Source organism: Scyliorhinus torazame, chromosome 21, assembly GCF_047496885.1.
Source record: "Scyliorhinus torazame isolate Kashiwa2021f chromosome 21, sScyTor2.1, whole genome shotgun sequence".
Taxonomy (NCBI): Eukaryota; Metazoa; Chordata; class Chondrichthyes; order Carcharhiniformes; family Scyliorhinidae; genus Scyliorhinus; species Scyliorhinus torazame.
This window is the reverse complement of record NC_092727.1, coordinates 120,812,628-120,835,327: the sequence shown is the minus strand read 5'-3', so window position 1 is coordinate 120,835,327 and position 22,700 is coordinate 120,812,628. Positions and strand designations below refer to the sequence as shown.

General features: G+C 47.0%; 1 protein-coding gene across 1 annotated transcript in view; it reads left to right on the top strand.

Moving 5' to 3' along the window:
• Positions 1-763: 763 nt before the first annotated feature.
• Positions 764-22,700, top strand: part of LOC140398588 (leucine-rich repeat-containing protein 46-like) — a 32,478-nt gene continuing 10,541 nt past the window's right edge. The window contains exons 1-7 of the mRNA XM_072487418.1: positions 764-832; positions 4,965-5,064; positions 7,155-7,263; positions 8,774-8,820; positions 13,665-13,774; positions 16,158-16,227; positions 20,318-20,523. Coding sequence (XP_072343519.1) covers positions 793-832; positions 4,965-5,064; positions 7,155-7,263; positions 8,774-8,820; positions 13,665-13,774; positions 16,158-16,227; positions 20,318-20,523 — 682 coding nt within the window. The 5' untranslated portion in view covers positions 764-792. The remainder of the gene's footprint in view (positions 833-4,964; positions 5,065-7,154; positions 7,264-8,773; positions 8,821-13,664; positions 13,775-16,157; positions 16,228-20,317; positions 20,524-22,700) is intronic.

The following is a 22,700-nucleotide window of genomic DNA, read 5'->3' as shown; positions in this document are numbered from 1 at the left end:
CGTTCTCCCCGTATCTACGTGGGTTTCCTCCGGGTGCCCGGTTTCCTCCCACAAGTCCAAAGATGTGCGGGTTAGATGGATTGGCCATGTTAGATTGCCCTTGGTGTCCAAAAAGGTTGGGTGAGGTTGCGGGGTTGGGTGGAGGTGTGGGTTTGGGTGTGGTGCTCTTTCCACGAGTCGGTCTGGATTCGGCGGAATCCAGCACTGTAAAATAAGATCACCGAAGAATTGAGGTTGCATTCGTATTATCCTTCACATCCCTCTCCTTGCCTTTCACTCCCTCTACACCTGCACTGCTTCAAAACTTTCTCAGTTATTTTTACCTGTATGAAGTAGTCCTGTAGACCTGGGCAGCTTTGCTGAAACTTTTCTCACGTTATTTTCCTCCACCCACCCAACGCAGGTTCGTTACAAACCTGAGATACAAACCTCGTGAGATACAAACCTCGTCCTTGATCCAGCAAGGAAAAACTTTGGGAGACTGAAATAAATTCTCAGGAAGGGCTACCATCCACCTGAACGTTAACTCTTGAACTTTCTCTCCACAAGATGCTGCCTGGCCAGCTGAGAATGTCAGACTTCCGGCATCTGCAGTTTTCTGCTTTTAGTTTTGTTTCTAAACTTGAGGAAAGTTGAGAGTTGGAAAGTTTCAGGCTTTGCTGAGTTGACTGGGTTCTCGGCTCCGCCGCCAGGGGGAGCGCCCGGGCCACTCGCCGACAGGCGGGGAGGGCGTTCCTCTTGCGCCGCGCCCGCACTCGTTGGCGTCGGCGGCCAGCGGGGCTGGCGGTTGCTATGGGTGACGGAGGCCGCGGAGAGGCGGCAATGGCGGAGGGTAAGTTCAGTCTGGGGGGCGGAGGGTCCGTCTATGAACCAAAGGCCACAGCCCCAGGATGGTTTGGCATCAAGTCCCACTGGAGGGGAGAGAGGGCAGGACAATCAATACCTGAACTTTAATTTCCAGCACAGTTCTGAGGGAGTGCCGCACTGTCAGAGGGTCAGTACTGAGGGAGTGCCGCACTGTCAGAGGGTCAGTACTGAGGGAGTGCTGCACTGTCAGAGGGTCAGTACTGAGGGAGTGCCGCACTGTCAGAGGGTCAGTACTGAGGGAGTGCCGCACTGTCAGAGGGTCAGTGCTGAGGGAGTGCTGCACTGTCAGAGGGTCAGTACTGAGGGAGCGCTGCACTGTCAGAGGGTCAGTACTGAGGGAGCGCTGCACTGTCAGAGGGTCAGTACTGAGGGAGTGCTGCACTGTCAGAGGGTCAGTACTGAGGGAGTGCTGCACTGTCAGAGGGTCAGTACTGAGGGAGTGCTGCACTGTCAGAGGGTCAGTACTGAGGGAGTGCCGCACTGTCAGAGGGTCAGTACTGAGGGAGTGCCGCACTGTCAGAGGGTCAGTACTGAGGGAGTGCCTCACTGTCAGAGGGTCAGTACTGAGGGAGTGCTGCACTGTCAGAGGGTCAGTACTGAGGGAGTGCCGCACTGTCAGAGGGTCAGTACTGAGGGAGTGCCGCACTGTCAGAGGGTCAGTGCTGAGGGAGTGCTGCACTGTCAGAGGGTCAGTACTGAGGGAGCGCTGCACTGTCAGAGGGTCAGTACTGAGGGAGTGCTGCACTGTCAGAGGGTCAGTACTGAGGGAGTGCTGCACTGTCAGAGGGTCAGTACTGAGGGAGTGCTGCACTGTCAGAGGGTCAGTACTGAGGGAGTGCTGCACTGTCAGAGGGTCAGTACTGAGGGAGTGCCGCACTGTCAGAGGGTCAGTACTGAGGGAGTGCCGCACTGTCAGAGGGTCAGTACTGAGGGAGTGCTGCACTGTTAGAGCGACAGTACTGAGGGAGTGCTGCACTGTCAGAGGGTCAGTACTGAGGGAGCTGCACTGTCACAGGGTCAGTACTGAGGGAGTGCTGCACTGTCAGAGGGTCAGTACTGAGGGAGCTGCACTGTCACAGGGTCAGTACTGAGGGAGTGCCGCACTGTCAGAGGGTCAGTACTGAGGGAGTGCCGCACTGTCAGAGGGTCAGTACTGAGGGAGTGCTGCACTGTCAGAGCGTCAGTACTGAGGGAGTGCCGCACTGTTACAGGGTCGGTACTGAGGGAGTGCTGCACTGTCAGAGGGTCAGTATTGAGGGAGCGCCGCACTGTCTGAGCGTCAGTACTGAGGGAGTGCCGCACTGTCAGAGGGTCAGTACTGAGGGAGTGCTGCACTGTCAGAGGGCCAGTATTGAGGGAGCGCCGCACTGTCTGAGCGTCAGTACTGAGGGAGTGCCGCATTGTCAGAAGGTCAGTACTGACGGAGTGCTGCACTGTCAGAGGGTCAGTACTGAGGGAGTGCCGCACTGTCACAGGGTCAGTACTGAGGGAGCTGCACTGTCATAGGGTCAGTACTGAGGGAGGGCCGCACTGTCAGAGGGCCAGTACTGAGGAAGCTGCACTGTCAGAGGGCCAGTACTGAGGGAGTACTGCACTGTCAGAGGGCCAGTACTGAGGGAATGCTGCACTGTCAGAGGGTCAGTATTGAGGGAGCGCCGCACTGTCAGAGGGTCAGTACTGAGGGAGTGCCGCACTGTCAGAGGGTCAGTACTGAGGGAGTGCCGCACTGTCAGAGGGTCAATACTGAGGGAGTGCCGCACTGTCAGACGGTCAGTACTGAGGGAGAGCCGCACTGTCAGAGGGTCAGTACTGAGGGAATGCCGCACTGTCAGAGGGTCAGTACTGAGGGAGCGCCGCACTGTCAGAGGGTCAGTACTGAGGGAATGCCGCACTGTCAGAGGGTCAGTACTGAGGGAGTGCTGCACTGTCAGAGGGTCAGTACTGAGGGAGTGCTGCACTGTTACAGGGTCAGTACTGAGGGAGTGCCGCACTGTCAGAGGGTCAGTACTGAGGGAGTGCCGCACTGTCACAGGGTCAGTACTGAGGGAGCTGCACTGTCACAGGGTCAGTACTGAGTGAGTGCTGCACTGTCAGAGGGTCAGTACTGAGGGAGTGCTGCACTGTCAGAGCGACAGTACTGAGGGAGTGCTGCACTGTCAGAGGGTCAGTACTGAGGGAGTGCTGCACTGTCAGAGGGTCAGTACTGAGGGAGTGCTGCACTGTCAGAGGGTCAGTACTGAGGTAGGGCCGCACTGTCAGAGGGCCAGTACTGAGGAAGCTGCACTGTCAGAGGGCCAGTACTGAGGGAGGGCCGCACTGTCAGAGGGCCAGTACTGAGGGAATGCTGCACTGTCAGAGGGTCAGTATTGAGGGAGCGCCGCACTGTCAGAGCGTCAGTATTGATGGAGTGCTGCACTGTCAGAGGGTCAGTACTGAGGGAGTGCTGCACTGTCAGAGGGTCAGTACTGGGGGAGTGCTGCACTGTCAGAGGGTCAGTATTGAGGGAGCGCCGCACTGTCTGAGCGTCAGTACTGAGGGAATGCTGCACTGTCATAGGGTCGGTACTGAGGGTGTGCTGCACTGTCAGAGGGTCGGTACAGAGGGAGCGCTGCACTGTCAGAGCGTCAGTACTGAGGGAGTGCTGCACTGTCATAGGGTCAGTACTGAGGGAGTGCTGCACTGTCAGAGGGTCGGTACTGAGGGAGCGCTGCACTGTCAGAGCGTCAGTACTGAGGGAGTGCTGCACTGTCATAGGGTCAGTACTGAGGGAGTGCTGCACTGTCAGAGGGTCAGTACTGAGGGAATGCTGCAGTGTCAGAGGGTCAGTACTGAGGGAATGCTGCAGTGTCAGAGGGTCAGTACTGAGGGAATGCTGCACTGTCAGAGATGCAGTACTGAGGGCGTGCTGCATTGTCTGCTTCAGTTGAGGCTTCTGCTGCGTGTTCCAGGTGGTGCAAAAAGATATTGTTTCACTATTTCAAAGACGAACAGGAAATCTGCCCCGTGTGTCCTGGCCAATATTTATCCCTCAGTCAAAGTCACAATGGACAGTTTGTCTGACCAGTGCAGTGGGAACAGGTTCAACCATGGTTGTCAACAGAGAATTGGAAACGAGAAGAACAAAAAATTGTCGGGCTACAAGGAAAGGGCTGGATAGTGGAATGAGCGATTAACTCTTGCAGCGAGTTGTCATGGGCACATGAGGCTGAATGGCCTGTCTGTACTGCAATCAGTTTCTGAGCTTAAAATTCACCAAAAAATGTGTTTATTAAACAAGGCTACATATATAAACAATACAGTAACTGGAAGTAATGTGATTGGGGCTGCCTAGTGATCTAATCTGAATAAACCACTTGTCCCATTGTTTATTCTTCATGTTGCAAAAGTCCTAATTGTGTCTGGGCATCACTGCCTGACTTTTTCAACTGTAAGTGCATCATTATATTTTCCGCTCAGGAGTTGAAGTTAAGGGGCTTGCAGTAGTGGTCGATTTGACTGAGGAACCTGGTTTGAGAAGAAACAGGCCTCCTCCTTCACCACTCACAGGTCAAATAATTAAGGAGCCACCTGGTTTAAGCTGCCGCAACTGACGAGATGAAAAGGAAAAAGAAGGGTAGCCTGTGAGTAAATTATTCAATAATAATCTTTGTCACAAGTAGACTTACATTAACACTGCAATGAAGTTACTGGGAAAGTCCCCTAGTCGCCACACTCCAACGCCTGTTTGGGTACACAGAGGGAGAATTCAGAATGTCCAAATTACCTAACAGCGCGTTTTTCGGGACCTGTGGGAGGAAACCGGAGCACCCGGAAGTAACCCACACAAACACTGGGAGAACGTGCAGACTCCGCATAGGCAGTGACACAAGCCGGGAATCGAACCTGGGATCCTTGCACTGTGAAGCAACAGTGGTAACCACTGTGCTACCTTGCCAGCCTCTATCTAGTGAGAGATGGTATCAGCTTGAACTTCATTCAAACCTTTGATCAGAGAGTTGCCAGTTTTTCTTTCCAATCCTGTTACACTCCATTTGGTATTATTAGCATAGTGGAATGTATTGACTGTATTGACGAGGATGTGATCATGTTATTTTCAGACAGCCCATGTGAATCAAAGAAGTTGGTGTACATTTCCAGTTCACTGATTGCCAAGCGAAATTTGCAACTCTCTGCAGATAAACAGACATCAGGCGACATGTGAGTAGCTGCAGCTCAGCAGTGGGAGTCCATAATAAACATCACTATCTGGATGGTAATATGGTTGCAGCAATGATGCACTCTAGGGCTTCCCTAATTAGTTGGTGCTAACAATCTCTCCTGTTGTGGCAGCGTTCTATGGAGATCAGAAGATCCCTGCTCTGTCCTGTGATTGATTTTTCAATTCCTGACTGCTATCCTACAAACCCTTGTTAGCCACTGTGTGTGGCTAACCGTGAGGCCATTGATGTGTTAGAATAGTGTGCTAAATCTCACTCCAGGCTCATAGAATAGTGGGGTGCTGGAGGGCAGACAGCACCTGTGGAATCAAATCCCAGTAAGGGGAATAATTTAAAATGCGGTGTTCTGCTTTAAGCTTTCTATGTTCTATCACGCTATTTCAAGAGGGTGGGCAACCTTATAATGCTGTAATGTTTTCTGCACATATTTAAAGTGGTTTAATTGTGATGGTTTATTGATATGGTGACTTTTTTTAACATGTAAGATTTACAAGATGGGTGAGCTGTGAATTGAAGGCGTAGGGTGCTGCGGTGGCACATTACATTGGTGAACCTTTGTGCTGTGCCACACAATGCTCTGGAGTACAAGAATTTCCCAGTTGACTTGGTTGCCAGAGGAATGTACTGAGCTGAGACTAGATGCTTCCACAGTATCAGTGAAACCCCCCTGGGTTTCACTGTCACATCTTCTGATGGCTGTCGGACGAATACATGGCAGCAGAAAGTAATCTGTTATTTTCCAGATAGATGTCCATCATATCTTGGGACTATAATCAATGCTGACACTCCCAGTACAGTACTGAGGGAGTGCTGCAGCATCAGAGGTGCTGCCTCTCAAATGTAACGTTAAACCAAGCCTCCATGCGGCACAACGGTGCAGTGGTTAGCACTGCTACCTACGGCGCTGAGGACCCGGGTTCAATCCTGGCTCCGGGTCATTATTTGCGTGGAGTTTGCACATTCTCCCTATATCTGCCTGGGTTTCACCCCCACAACCCAAAAGATGTGCTGGGTGGGTGAATTGGCCACTCTAAATTGCCCCTTAATTGGAAACAAATAATAATTGGTTACTCTAAATTTATTTTAAAAAAGAAAAAAAAAACAAGGCTCCAGTGCCCTCTGGGGTGGGCATAAAAGATCTTATGGGAGTATTTGAAGAAGAACAAGGGAGTGCTTCCAGTGACCTAACCAATCAATGTCAGTAAACAATTCTCTGGTCATTATCACGTTGCTGTGTGTGGGGGCTTGCTGTCACATTTCCTATATTACAACTTCAGAAGTATTTTGTTGGCTATCAAGTGCTTTAGGAGGTCTTGAGCTTGTGAAAGGTGTTGTATAAATGCAAGTTCTTTGCTGAGATGTAGGTGACCGTGTTCATGCACACAGATACAAAAATAAATACTTTTAGAAAGCAATGTCACTGTGTTTTACAAATGCAGGCTTGCAGGAATTACAGAATCGGCATCCAATACATCTTGGGCACACAATCCAGGCTGATAATCCCAGTGCAGTACTGAGGGAGTGCTACAGTGAGTGAGGTTAGATCCTAACAATTCACATGGAGTTCAGATATAAGGGCCCTCTGTCACAATACCTGCATTTCCCTTAGCCTGAAATATTGATGTACGAGATATCTTGAAATGAAAATCTTCTCCACTTTGTTATATACAATCTATGATACATTGCCTTGTCTCCCAGTTGAGGGCACCATATTTGCAAAATGAAAAAAACACATTTCTTTGCTGTGCCTCACTTTCTGTTCCTTCCCATACCCTAGTTTTGTTTCTTTCAATGTCTAAATATTTCAAATTTACAATTTGATTTGTTAAAATAGGCACAAGGCCTCCACCTAGTGGTTGCATTTAATGCAGCCTTCGCAGATTCTCTAGAATAAAGGAAAGAAAAATGGTCTCAAGTATACAAAGTGTTGAAACCTTTCCCTGTGGCTTTGCTGGGTCCTGAATTGTGCTATTTATTCAACAGTCTGACTCCTTGACACCTTATATTGGATTCTCTTTGGTAAAAATGAAACACCTGGTGTTGACAAATTATTCCACGTTTTGCATACAGAGCAGAAGCTGTGGCAAAGCTGTCGACTGTTCGATTGGACAGGGAGAATATTGGCGTCCTTGGAAATTTTGAGTGCGTGAAAAATGTTTACAGTCTTTATCTTCAGCAGGTAATTACCTATCTGCCGTCTCCCACAGATGGTTTTGCTAAAATAATTGTGGAGTAAATGTCTAGGCTCCTTTGGGATAGCGCAGTGGTAAATTCACCACACTGTAATGTTAAACCTTATGGATTATAAAATTCCTAGTTGGCGTATAGTTTGTAAATTAATTTCAGGTAAAGTAGTGGTAGAATCAGATTGGCACAGTGGTTAGCACTGCTGCCTCACGCCACCAAGGATCCAGGTTCGATCCCGGCCCCGAGTCACTGTCCGTGTGGACAAAAAGATGTGCAGGGTAAGTGAATTGGCCACGCTAAATTGCCCCTTAATTGGAAAAAAAAGAATTGGGTACTCTAAATTTATTTTAAAAATGGAAAAAAGAAAAAAAGGTGGGGCGGGGGGGGGGGGGGGGGGGGGGTGGGGGGAGTAGTGGTAGAACTGTACAATTGGCCTTAAGACCCTTGAAGTAAATGGCAAAAAAATTCTCTTTTTGCTATTCTGCTGCTAGAAAATACCTTTCTGTATATCAGGTGACAAGGGATCTGCCTGGAAGGTGATATACCCTGGCAACACTCACTACCTGGACTTAGACACGAGTGAAACTAATTGGACTGCTGTTTGAAAGCGCTAGCAGAGATATGATGGATGGAATGGCCTCCTTCTGTGCTGTAAGATTCTCTGAGGAAAAGCCATAATTCAACTTACTGAAAAACAACCAGTCCCTTTGGAACTGGACCTCGTGAATCAAGAGCAGAGGGCAAAACTAAACTGTTCAGAGTGTTATTGGTATCTTTAACCTTTTAAACAATGTTGGACTTTAACCTGGTGCTGTAAGACTTCTAACTATACCCACTCCAGTCCAATGCCGGCATCTCCACATCATGGCTAACATAAACATAAGCATGGATTTTTTTTTAGCCAAATGGCCCGTTCTTAGACTGTACATTCTTCATAATTAACATCCGTATCAATGCAACCTGTCAGTAAGAAAACAAAATAAAGATACATTTTTCTCCCTAAGTCATACAAATGGGGAACAATCTGTAAACAGATTGATAAAATACAAGTGTTAGGAAGTAAACACACCTGTGCCATCTCACTGTGTTGTTTGTTCCTTTTAATGGACAGACAGAGTAGGTAGGAACTTTTATAAATCATTTTTCTTGATTGGAAAAAAAGGTTCTAGGGGTCATTTAGATGTCAGTGTTTATGACAGTACTTTATCCTAAAGCCCCCTGTAATTCATTTTTCCTCACGGTCAGATCAAATAACACCAAGTTGCAGGTAGAGGTATTTGAAACCTGAAATGAAAACAAGCTACTGGCCAATCTTCATCAGAAACAGAAAGTTAGGTCAATGCTTTGGCTGGGACGTCTCATCGCATCTTGGTGGATTTTAGGCGGTTTGACCAGTTCAACAACACCAATAAAGTGATCATTCTAGTCCAGAACATGAACAGGGAACCTCTAGATGGGAGTTTACAATATTCACTGTTTACATTTCGTCCTTTCAATCACAGAATCAGATAAAGAAAATAGAACATTTAGAATTGCTTCACAATTTAAGGTGAGTGCTATTTAACGCAACAACTAAGTCGATTGTTAAGATATGTTGGGTGGGGTTTACCGAGCAACCTGCTGCGTGTTTTTCGGCGGCGGAGGAAGCTCGTCAGTGGCAGTTTCTGGTCCCTCCATTGTCAACGGGGTTTTCCGTTGACTGCACCCCTCGTCGCCGGGAAACCCGTGCGCATAGGTGGGACCGGAATATCCTGCCGGCGTGAATAACAGGTAAATTCCGGCTGTTGTCTCTAGTAAAGTAGTGATCTCATCACTAGTAGGAGAGGTGCATAATTTCTGTTCCTTCAGTACAAGGGTTTATAGTCAGAATAGAAACAGCAAGGAGCAGCAAATATTGGTGGGAATTGTTTATAGGCCACCAAACAGAAGTGGTAATGTAGAGCACGGTATAAATCAGGAAATTAGATGTGCGTAAAACAAGGATAACACAGTAATCATGGGGACTTAAATTTACATACAGATTGGATAAATCTAATTAACATTAATGCTATGGAGGGCAAATTCTTGGAATGTGTACAAGATGTTTCCCAGAGCAGTATGTTGAGGAACCAACTAGAGAATGGGCTATTAGCTCGAGGATTGTGTAATGAGAAAGGGCTAATTAATAATCTTGTTATAAAGAAGCCTTAGGGAAGAGTGATCATAATATGATGGAATTTTACATTCAGTTTGCAAGTGATGTAGTTCAATCCGAAACTAGGTCTTAAATCTAAACAAAGGAAACTACTAATTTATAAGGGACAAATCAGCTGTGGTAGATTGGGAAACTACATTAAAGGGTATGATGGTACACAACCAATGCCTAACATTTAAAGAATTAATATATGGTTTACATCAAATATGTATTCCTTTAAGGCGCAAAAACCCAACAGGAAAAGTGATCTGGCCATGCCTAACAAGAGAAGTTAAAGATTGTATTAGATCAAATGGAGAGGCTTTTAAGTTGCCAAAAAATGTAATAAGCCTGAGGATTGTGAGCATTCTACAATTCAGCAAAGGAGGACCAAGAAACTGATGGAGAAAGGGAGTGAAAGTAAAATAGCAGGAAACATAAAAATGACTATAAAAGCTTCTATAGTATAAAATGAACGTGTTGCCGCGATTTCTGTTTATTTTCCAATGCCTGCCGATTTTCCTGCCAAAGGCATTTTTCAGAGAGATTGAAGGAATAATTACCTCATGCATATGGGGAGGGAAGGTGGCCAGAGTTAGAAAGGTGCTGCTACAGAGAGGAAGGCAGGTAGGGGGTTTGGGTCTTCTAAACCTGATGTATTATTCCTGGGCGGCGAATGTGGAGGAGGTACGGAGCTGGGTCAGAGGGGTTGATTCCCAGTGGGTCAGAATGGAGGAGGGTTTGTGCATGGGGTCGGGATTGAAGGCGCTAGCAACAGCGCCACTACCGATGGCCCCGTTGAAATACTCAGGGAGTCCGGTAATAATATCTTCATTGGGAATTTGGAGGCAGTTTCGCCAACACTTTGGGTTGGGGGCAGAGTCAAGGGAAATGCCGATTCGGGGGAATCACAGATTTGAGCCAGGGAAGTGGGACAGAAATTTTCAGAAATGGGAGGAGAAGGGGATTCAGACACTAAAAGATTTGTTTCTTGGGTGTCGGTTTGCAGGATTGAAGGAGCTAGAAGCGAAGTATGGGCTGGAGCAGGCGGAAATGTTTAGATACATGCAGGTTCGAGATTTTGCCAGGAAGGAGATACAGAGCTTCTCGGTGGAGCCGGCCTGGAGGCAGTGCTGACGACAGGGGGACTGGATAAGTGGGTAGTGTAAGCGGTTTGCAGGGCTATTTTGGAAAAGGATAAGGCACCACTGGAAGGGATCAAAGCAAAGTGGGAGGAAGAGTTGGTAGAGGGTATGGAGGAGGGGTTCTGGTATGAAGTGGTCTGGGGAGTGAATGCTTCCACCTTGTGTGCGAGGTTGGGGCTGATACAGCTGAAGTGGTATATAGAGCACACCTCACAAGGGTGAGGATGAGCCGGCTCTTTGAGGGGATAGAAGATGTGTGTAAACGTTGCAGGGGGGCCCCGCAAATCAGGTTCATATGTTTTGATCCTGTCCAAAGCTGGAGGATTACTGGAAGGAGATTTTTGGGGTAATCTCTAAAGTGGTGCACGTGAAACTGGATCCAGTTCCTCGGGAGGCCATATTCGGGGTGTCGGACCAGCCGGGATTGGAAGCGGGTGTGGAGGCAGATGTTGTAGCCTTCGCCTCATTGATCGCCCGAAGGCGGGTTCTGTTGGGAGGAGATCACCCTCTCCACCCTGTGCCCTGATGTGGTGGGAGGACCTGTTGGAATTCTTGACTCTAGAGAAGGTTAAGTTTGAACTGAGGGGAAGGATGGAAGGGTTCTACAATTCATTGGCATTATTCATGATGCACTTTCAAGAATTGGATAACATCAAACATTAGTTGGGGGGGGTTGGGAGGGTTGGGAGGAGGGGGACTGGGACTGTGTGAGTTAATGGTGACTATGGGTGATTCCTGATTCCCTTTTGTTATTTGTTTATGTTAACATGCGGGCAGTTGTTTGGGGGTTTGGTGGGAGGATGGGATTGTTGTTGTTGATATGGGGATTGACATTATATTCGTTACTGCTTATTTATTGTTGGTGGGTGCAAATTTGGGAGAAAATGTGAAAAATGAGGAGAATAAAAATATATTTTTTTAAAAAAGCTTCTGTAGCATGTAAAAAGAAAAAGATTAGAAAAGATGTATATGCGGAGACTTTATAATTGGGAATAAGGAAATGGCAGAGAAGCTAAACAAATACTTTTGGGGGGGGGTTTCTTTTGGGGTCAGGAATGGTGGAGGGGGCGGAGAATCGAGTCGGAGACTCAAAATGGCTTTTACGCCGGCAAGATTTCTCTCCTCGATTGTCCCCGTCCCCAGCCAATGACATAACGGGTATTCCAACTTTAAAATAGGTGTGGTGACAAGTGGTGTGGATGACACAAAGAGTCGAGAGAGGGATATAGACAGGTTAAGTGAGTGGGTAAAAATTTGGCAGATGGAATATAATTTAGGAAAATGTGGAGATATGCACTTTGGTAGGAAGAATAAAGGAGTTGAGTATTATAATAGAAAGATTGCAGGAAGCTTCAGCACAGAGGGATTTGGGGGTTCTGGTCTGTAAATCACAAAGCTAGCAGGTAATAGGGAAGTCAACAGGAATGTTGGCCTTTATTTCAAAATAAATGGAATATAAAAATAAGGAAGTCTTGCTAAAACTATACAAGGCACTAGTTAGACCACATCTGGAACACTGTGAACATTTTTGGTCCCTTTATTTAAGGAAAGATATACTGGCATTGGAGGCAGTCCGGCGATTAGGTTGTAATTGCCAACTAAGTTGATCCCGGTATGGAAGGATTGTCTTTGAGGCGAGGTTGAGTCGGTGGGCCTGTACTCATTGGAGTTTAGAAGAACGAGAGGCAACCTTATTGAGACACATAGGAATCTTATAGGATTATTAGAGTTAGTCTCGCTCTAATGTGCAGATTCCCAACGTACCTGAGGCTTTGGGATTCAGCCCCTTCGCCTCGGAGACCTCGGGCAAGCGCTGTTTGGCACTGGTCACCACAAACGGAGACCGGATGGAATGGCGCTCGTGGGAGTCTCCCAGGGGATCGGAGGCCCCCAGGTGCATGCCCTTTGGGGAGAATGGTGCCCTAGCACTGCTGGTATGACCTGGGCACCCCGGCAGTGCCACCGGTGTGCCAGCCTGACACTGCCAAGGTGTCCAGGTGGCATTTTCATCTGGCATGGGCACTGCCAGGGTGCCAGGCTGGCAGTGCCAAACTGGCATATTTCTGCATGCGATCGGGCCAGGGGATGCCTTGCAGGGGTGTGCGGGGTGACCAGGGACCCTCCCATTGTGCGTTCGGGCTAGGGGGGTTGGGGGTGACTTCGGGAGCCTCGGAGATTGGGGCGCCATTTAAAAATGGCATCCCGATCTCTAGCTACACTGGGGAGCTCCGGCTATCAGAGTCCCCCAGTGTATAAAACAGGGCTATGTGTGGCCTTGGATGTGCATTCCCCACTGAGGCTCCTTATACAACGTGACAGCCATGTGTTTCTCGGGGCTGCGAGTGCCAGGTAACAGGAGGTTAAAAGCGCTCGCTGTGGAACTTTGTTCCCAATTAGTTGAACTGCGCCCGTAATGTTGACCTTCATTGCAAGAGGATTTGAGTACTGAAATATTTTGCTGCAGTCGTGCCTTGGTGAGACTGCACCTGGAATATTGTGTACAGCTTTGGTCTCCTTATCTAAGGAATGATGTACTTGCCATAGAGGGAGTGCAAAAAAGGTTAACTGGACTGATTCTTGTGATGGCAGGATAGATTGAGGGTGCGGGGCCCGTATTCTCTGAAGTTTGGAAGAATGAAATGTGTTTTCATTGCAACATACAAAATTCTTACAGAGCTCAGCTGGGTGGATGCAGGAAGGATGTTTCCCCTGGCTAGGAGAAGCTAGAACCGGGGGACATAGTCTCAGAATAAGAGGTAGGCCATTTGGGACTGAGATGAATAGGAATTTCTTCACTCAGATGATAAAGCCTTTGAATTCTCTACTGCAGGCTGTGGAGGCTCAGACTTTGAGCATGTTCAAGACAGAGATTGATAAATTTCTAAATATTAAAGACATAAAGGGTTATGAGGATAGTGAGGGAAAATGGAGTTGAGGTAGGAAGTCAGGCATAATATAGTTGAATGGTGGAGCAGGCTTGAACGGCCACAAGGCCTACTTCAGCTCCTATTTCTTAGGTTCCAAGGATTTGAAAGGACAAACAAAATATTAAATCTCTCTAATTCTCTGTCACAGATTTTTGATGCTAGCTGCCAACAGAATCGAGGAAGTGGAAAACCTTACATCTTTGAAGAAACTAGGATTCTTAGATCTTTCAAATAATCAAATTGAACAGCTTGAACCAGGTCGGTTTGCTCCAGGCATAATTTTACAGTTAAAGTAGATATTCTTGTGTGACTGGAATGCAACCAACATTTAATCCTTTGCCATTTCACTCCTAGAAGCAATTTGAATATTGGTCAGATCAATGGCAAGCAGGTGTCCTGACGCTGATGGCTGTGGGCAATAACAAAATGGGTTGAAGCAGACTCGGCTTAGTTCAAAGTGAAACATAGTCCAGAAAAGGAAATCATCTATAATTCAGGACAAAAATTATTATCAAAATTTCAGTGCGGGGAACAGAATCTTCTGGTGGTGCTGAGTCATGTTCTGAGGGTGAAGGGACATGGTTGCAGCAGGAGAGCTGGAGACTCTGATGTTCGATCTACCAGCTTGGGAGTATCTTATTCACCATCACTGACTCCTCTCACCTTGTTAAGCACAAAATAAATCAACAAAATAAAGGTCCAAAAAAATATATATTTTCTAATTAAATAAAATCACATAGCTCTCTCAGTTCATGTCTTAAGTGATGCAGATTTAGTCGGTCTCAACACTATTATAAAGAAACAGCGTGGAAGGTTTAGCACAAGGCGAAAGTCTACATTAGCAACACATTAAGTGCACATTATAGTACATGAATTATTTGAAAACTGATATTAATTATGAATGAGCCGTTCATCCATAAGTAAAGATTTGTACCCATCTCAAGTACAGATTTCTGGCTTTGGTACCTTGGTGTTTGTCTGCATTCCGGCAACATGATTGCATTGGGATTGTGCCACAAATAAAGGCTTTGGGGCGCAATAAAATAATGAATTAGCAATATTACAGCAATCCATAGAATGATATTAAATAAGTAAAGCAGGGGGTTGGGGTGTATTCATTAATCTGCATACTTGACACACAGTGCTAAAATTTCATGACAATATTGAACTATGGGCAAATTAACCCAGGCCAGTCTCCCTGACAAACCTCCAGCGCTTATCGGTTCCAAGGTTTTCAGTCCAACAATTGTTTTTCCAAGAATAAATTTAGATTCCTTGTGCCCCAGAGCTGTCAAAGCTGATTTGTATCACACTGCTGCAAACTCAATGCAGGTTTCCTCATGTACTTATCACATGCTTTGGAACTGGCTAAAGCAGGGCTAAGAGATGAGTTCAAACCAGGATATGTCCCCTGCACATCATTCACATCCTGGCCAAAGCAGATAGAATCATATTGCACAGAAACAGTCCACTCAGCTCTTGATGCATGTGCCAGCTCTTTGAAAGAGCAATGCAATTAACCTAGGAATTATACTGAAAGATGGGTGAGAAAGCACAAGTAGACCCATAGTATCCAGTAAAAGCAGACATAGTTCATCCATCACCAGTTATTTTCAGGCAGAATTAAAAACTGCAGGGCGGCACGGTGGCGTAGTGGTTAGCATTGCTGCCTAGGGCGCCGAGGACCCGGGTTCAATCCCAGCCCTGGGTCACTGTCCGTGTGGAGTTTGCATTCTCCCATGTCTGTGTGGGTTTCACCCCCACAATCCAAAGATGTGCAGGTTAGGTGGACTGGCCACGCTAAATAGCCCCTTAATTTGGAAAACAAATAATTGGGTACTCTAAATTTATATTAAAAAAATAATAAACATTGCAGCCACATCAGAAAAACTATGGGAACTTCCTCTCCAATTTCCAAAGCAGTTGAGTAAATTCTGGAAGACATGTGGTTGCTTGTGACTCATCACTATGACAACTAACTAGCAATATTCCATCTCTAACCAGAACCTAACTTGGCACTTAGGAATCTGCCCAGATTAGTTTTAAAGGACTGTAGTGACTCCATACTTATCACGTGTTTGTTCCGAAGACTGTTCACTCTCTGAAAATTAAATATTTCCTGGCATCCCTTTGCTCACAGATTGTGCGTACATAAACTCAAGTTGTACCAGCCATACCCATTTGAAATAAACAACCCAAACAAACTCTGAAGAACAGTCATACAGGGTCGAAACATTAATTCTTGTTCTCTCTCCATGGGTGCTGCCAGACCAGCTGAGTTTTTCCAGCATTTTCTGTTTCTGTATCTAATCTACCCTTATTTTGAAAACCTTAGGAAATGGCTCCACCAAGCTGCTTGATTGCCTAAGGCTGACAGTCAACGTAGCACAATTGTGTAAGAAATGTTGACATAGCAATTTACAATGGGACGTGTTGAGGAAAATGTGTGACCAAGAATCACGTGAACAGGAACATAATAGGAATAGACCACACAGCCCTTGAGCCTGCTTTCGGCAAGAACTATCCAACCTACACAATATTTTACATTTATATAGATCTCCATGGCAGATGTACAGATGTTAATGTCTGATGGAGTTGCTTATCTCCTTATTCACATTTATTTCTGTCTTTTTATACTAAGGTGAATTTCCAGAGTGTCTCATCATTCTGAATATGACAGGCAACAGCTGCACAAAACAGAAAGGATATAGGTGAGACAAGATCACTGATATCTTGCTTTAATAAGTTACATTCCAGATCTTGGTGAGAAGTGGGGGGAAGCTGGAAGTGTAAAATGTCATGTGAGAGTTTGGCAGGGCAATGTCTGTTTTACATCCCTCTAGATTTCTAGCTGACTTCAATACAAAATAAAAGAGGGTGGCATGTGAAATGAGTGGCCAAAGCAATCCTGACAGTTTTGGGAAATTAGGTTAGGATTTACTCTATACTGCAATCTTTTTTTTTCATCTAAATGTTTTTTATTGGTTTTTTGAACAAAGTATATTTACCATTATGTACACAGAATAAAATATATCTACATAAAAGAGAAGGAAACTAAAGAAAAAAAACTGGTACGATATTGTGCACTAGCTCAACAACAGCAACTCTGTACAGTTAGCAATATTATTTTTGACACATAAGTAGGCACCAGTTTGTGGGGGGTGGGAAACTGGGGAGGTATATATACATTTGAGTGCCGGAGAAACAATTACATTGGTAATGTCCAATGCAGAGAGGGCAATACAGGAATGGATCTGGTGTTGGCGTTGTTACTTGCTTCTCCCGGACGGTTTTCGCTGCCGTTGTGGTCTCGCATTCACCTCCGCTTCGGCCGTTCGTCCCGTCTTTGGCCCGTATTTTCCTTGCTCTCTGTTCCTATGATTGCCAAGTTTGTTATCGTTTCCCGTGCTCTCCTTCTGGCTATCATTATTGATTTTTTAAAAAAAATTACATTTAGAGTACCCAATTCTTTTTTTCCAAATGAGGGACAGTTTAGTGTGGTTAATTCACCTACCCTGCACATCTTTGGGATGTGTGGGTGAGACCCACGCAGACATGGGGAAAATGTGCAAACTCCACACAGACAATAACCCGGGGCTGGGATCGAACCTGGGTCCTCAGTGCCGTGAGGCAGCAGAGCTAACCACTGCGCCACCCTATACTGTAATATTGATAACCAAACTGACGGAACAGATGGTGAGCATGCTTGATCCATCAGACCATAAGATATAGAAGCAGGCTTTGAATACTTCCAGCTGCAGAGAGGAACAAAGAGGGCTGCCCCCTGTCCCCACTCTTGTTAGTTCTCGCGATCGAACCCCTGGCGATAGCCCTGCGGGACGCGAAAAGCTGAAAGGGAATCCGGAGAGGAGACAGAGAACACAGAGTCTCACTCTATGCAGATGACCTGCTCCTCTATGTCTCGAAGCCACAGGAGGGACTGAAGGCAATACTACAGATACTGAAAGAGTTTGGAACCTTCTCGGGCTACAAACTTAACCTGGGCAAAAGCGAGGCGTTCCCAGTGAACGCAAACGGGGGAGGGAGAGAGCTGGAGGAGCTCCCGTTCAAAACAGCCCAGAACAGATTCCGTTACCTGGGGATCCAGATAGCCAGAGACTGGGCACAGATCCACAAGTGGAACATGACCAGCCCGGTGGAGGAAGTAAGAAGGGACCTTCAAAGGTGGGGCTCACTCCCACTATACCTGGCGGGGAGAGTGCAGACGATCAAGACGATCGTACTGCCAATGTTCCTCTTCCTGTTTAGATCCATTCCGATCTTCATCTCCAAGGCCTTTTTCCAAAATGTAGACAGTCTAATCATGGCATTTGTGTGTGTGTGTGGGGGGGGGGGGGGGGGGGGGGGAAGAACCTGTGAATTCCCAAACAGACACTGCAAAGAAAGAAAATCAAAGGAGGTTTGGCCTTACCAAACCTACAATACTACATTGGGCAACAACAGCAGAAAGAGTGAGGGGATGGGTACAAGAACCCGACACATTGGGGACAAATGAAAATGAAATGAAATGAAAATCGTTTATTGTCACAAGTAGGCTTCAAATGAAGTTACTGTGAAATGCCCCTAGTCGCCACATTCCGGCGCCTGTTCGGGGAGGCTGGTACGAGAATGGCTGGTAATGGAGGAGGCATCCTGTAAAGGAACGACCCTCCGGGCCCTGGCCACAGCAGCACTCCCATCCTCCTCAACAAGATACACAACGAGCCCAATGGTAGGGGCCACGCTGAGAACGTGGACCCAGCTGAGACAACACTTCGGGGAAAAAACAAAATTTTCCCCATGGCTCCCATATGCGGCAATCACAGATTCCCCCCCCCCCCCCCCCCCCCCCCCCCCAAGCCATGCTGGATACCACATTCAAAAGGTGGAGGAGTGACGGGGGCACATTGACGGTCGGGGACTTCTACATAGGGCACAGACTGGCGACACTGGACAAACTGACGAGGAAGTGGAGGCTAGCAAAAGGACAGGAAATGAGACACCTCCAAATAAAACACTTCCTCCGCAAAGAGACAGTAGGGTACCCTGGGGCCCCAGAAACCACACTACTAGAGGACCTGAATGGCACAAGCAACGAGAAGGGGGGGCTATGTGGGAAAATATACGGACAGCTACTGGACAGAGCCCGGACTCCACTGGACGAGACCAGACAAAAATGAGAGGACGAACTGGGGACAGCGGTAGGATGGGGACTCTGGAGCGAAGCACTGAGCAGGGCGAACTCCACCTCCTCCTGCGCAAGGCTAAGCCTAATGCAGCTCAAAGTGGTGCACAGAGCGTACCTGACCAGAACCCGAATGAGCAGGTTCTTCCCGGAGGTGGAGGACAAATGTGTCCGGTGCCAGAGGGGCCCGGCCAACCACACCCACATGTTTTGGGCTTGCCCCAAGCTTGCTGGGTTCCGAGGCAATGTCCAGGGTTGTGGGCGTGAGGGTGAAGCCATGCCCAATAGTGGCAATCTTCGGGGTATCGGAGCAACCAGAGCGACACATGGGGAAGGGGGCCAGCGCCCTCGCTTTCGCTTCCCTAATCGCACGCTGGAGAATCCTGCTCGGCTGGCGATCGACAGCACCACCCACAGCTGCAGACTGGCTCGCTGACCTCTCGGAATTTCTCCACCTGGAGAAGATTAAGTACGCCACCCGAGGGTCAGAGGAAGGCTTCCTGGATACTTGGGGGCAGTTTGTCGGGCTGTTCCAAAACCTGTTCGAGGCCTGCAATGTGGAGTAACCTAATAAGAATATTTTTTTAAAACACCAAGATAGATGAGGTACCAAAAGACTGCGCAACCTGGGGGGGGGGGGGGGGGGGGGGGGGGGGAGGCGGAAGGAAGGTGGGGAAACCACGAGAGATTGGGGGGGGGGGGGACTACTCTCTCTTCTCCCCCCCCCCCTTTTCTTTTTTTTTTCTCTCCACTCTGTCCGGAAAATAAAAGAAAAGCACAGCTGAAGAGGGGGGGGGGGGGCAACGAGGAAAGGGGAGGAACCATAGACCGATCCAGAGGGCAACAAAATGCACATAGGGTCAGTTAAACGAAGGACAAACTAAACCTCTCTGTATAATAAAGGAGATTAGCGCGGGTGAGAAAAAATGTGATGTGTATATACAACTGCTTATAAATACGGGAAATGCCAAGAAAAAGAGTTCTAAAAAAAAAAAAGATATAGGAGCAGAGTTAGGCCACTTGGCCCATCGAGTCTGCTCCCCCATTCACTCATGGCCGATATTTTTCTCATCCCCATTCTCCTGCCTTCTCCCATAACCCCGGATCCCCTTATTAATCAAGAACCCATCTATCTGTCTTAAAGACACTTAGTGACTTGGACTCCGCAGCCTTCTCTGACAATGAGTTCCACAGATTCACCTCCCTCTGGCTGAAGAAATTCCTCCTCATCTGTTTTAAAGGATCATCCCTTCAGTCTGAGGCTGTGCCCTTGGGTTCTAATTTCTCCTATTGGTGAAAATATCCTCTCCACGCCTACTCTATCTAGGCCTCTCCATATTTTGTAAGTTTCAATTAGACCCCCCCTCATCCTTCTAAACTCCATCGAGCACAGACCCAGAGCCCTCAACCACTCCTCATATGACAAGTCTTTCATTCTGGGGATCATTTCTGTGAACCCCCTCTGGACCCTCTCTAAGGCCAGCACATCCTTCCTTAGAACTGCTCACAATACTCTAAGTGGGGTCCACACTAAAATGACGTTCACTTTTGCTGATGGGGACTATGTAATGAAACACTTGTTCCATCTCCAGTTCATGGTTGCCTGTATTTTACAGGGAGAGGGTGATAGAGACTCTCCCTGCCCTTCAGCAGCTTGATGGTAGCTCTGTCCAAAGGACGAAGGAACCACATGGAGCTGGTGAAGAAGATCAAGACACCAGCGATTCTGAAAGTGAGGAGGATACAGAAGAACAATATGACACTGGGACTGAGAAAGCGGATTCACTGCCTGAGGTCTCAGCTTCACTGGGAAAAGTGAAAGGTATTTTACAGAGTATGATTTTTGGGTTTATATATGTGATTAAATCCAAACTAATTTAGGTGTTGTAGAAAGGATATTTATATCAGCACTGAAAACAGAAGAACAGTCATTCAATTTTGCATGAGCAAATCACCATCCTTACCCCTTAATCCTGGCTGGCAGAATCACTGGCACTTCCCACTTACCCTGTTCTCACTGAAAGATTCAGCTGCCATTTCCCTTCACCCAACCCACCACTTGTGTAAGGATAGTATGCAATGATAGAAACTTGAAGTGATTCTGCAACAACAGTCCAATCAACAAGAGCTGCATTTACTGTCTTGAAATTACACTGTAGAACCATAGAACCCCTACAGCAGAAGGAGGCCATTTGGTCCATCGAGTCTGCACGACCCTCTGAAAGAGCACCCTACCTAGGCTCCCGCCCTATCCCCACAACCTCATAACGTACACATCTTTGGACACTTGAGGGGCAATTTTAGCATGGCCGATCCACCTAACCTGCGCATCTTTGGACTATGGGAGGAAACTGGAGCACCCAGAGGAAACTCATGTAGACACGGTGAGAAAGTGTAAACTCCACACAGGCAGTCACCCAAGGCCGGAATTGAACCTGGGTCCCTGGTTAGTTATTTTGTAAGGTTTAGTTTAACTTTGTGGTGCGGTTCCAGTCATTGACCCTTGCCTTCCTGGAGCTGAGCACGTGTGGAACACAGTTTTGGGCAAGATACAATTTGGTGCAAAGATCACGGCAAGGATTCTCCATCTGGGAGACTATGTTCTCCTGCCGGAGCTGAATAGCACACTTTTTATGAACCCCCAACCGCACGGCAGCCCCTCACCCCTGGATTGTTTCGGTGTCCTCCTTCCAAGTATGGGGGTGACCCAACCAGCCCCCTGGGACCCCTGTAATAGGGGACCTGCCCCCCCCCCCTCCCCGGGCGCCCATCTCCAATCTCATATTGCCCCAGCGCTCGATTCTCCGTCCCATTGGGGAGTGCGTTTTGGGTATCCATTGGTCAGCACGCTAGCCACTGAGTACCCACTAATGTTTTAGAAATCAATCTGTGTTCCATTTGTTGTCCTCAAGAGAAATCAAATGAATCAAAGCACTGGCTGCCTCCTGCCTGAGCTGTGAATAATTGTGCAATATTCTGACACATTCCAGTATCTGGATATTTGCCATACTTTTCATTTCATTGTTGATTTGGCTCTGTGCTGAAACAGAAAATCACAAATAACAGTGTTATTGATTTTACTGATAGCATTCAAAGGCAAGTTGATTAAAAAATGCTGCTTTTCAGGCAGTGTCTGCTTACAGCTGATTTGTTGCCGCAGCGCAAAGGGCAAAACATTAGCTATAAGGTGCATCGCCCTTCATTAATAAAATGTAATTTATTTAAGTTTGGAAATCAAACCACACTTTTTTTTCCTTATTTTTGTTGGGTAATGGGTTTACTCTCCCCATTATTTCAATGGAGTACTACTTGAGCATGTTTTACTTTGTTTTTATTTTTAACACATTTTTGTTTTCCACCCAACTCCCTGGCCAGTACTCCCCAAAAGCAACCACCAGGAGGCACCAGAAACCATCAGGTGTGACTCCTTCACTCTGCGCCCCTTTTCTGTTCAGGTTGGGAACTGAGCAGAGCAGCATTCAAACCTGCCTGTGGTTCTGTTCCCACTGCATGGTTCATAGCTTGAACCTGTTAACTTTCACTGCTGCTTTACGCTTCAAAGCTACCGTCTGGCCCCCTTGATTTTTTTTCTCTTAGCCATCATATTTGCTGGAGCTCACAGCCAAGGGGTGGGCAGATATCTGACTTAGAACTCTATCCATTTCACTCTGTAGCAGCCACTAAAATGCATTACCAGGAAATTACTGTCCCTCTCATTGTTTCCCCCATCCTCAGTAATGAAAAAGGAGCAACAGCCTTTGCTTGGCACTTTCCCACATCACAACCAATGACTGGAAATCTAGCACTGTGGTGCATATCCACATTGACCTGTGATGTGTTGGGTGCTTTGGATCTGTGGAACACATACAGGCTACCAACACTTAAAATAGAACAACACTATTTTATTAAGCTAGAAACTGTTGAACATACTTTCACTGTGGGTTAACACGATGTTAGATTAAACTAAAGACCTATGCCTGTCCTAACCAGTCTATGCAC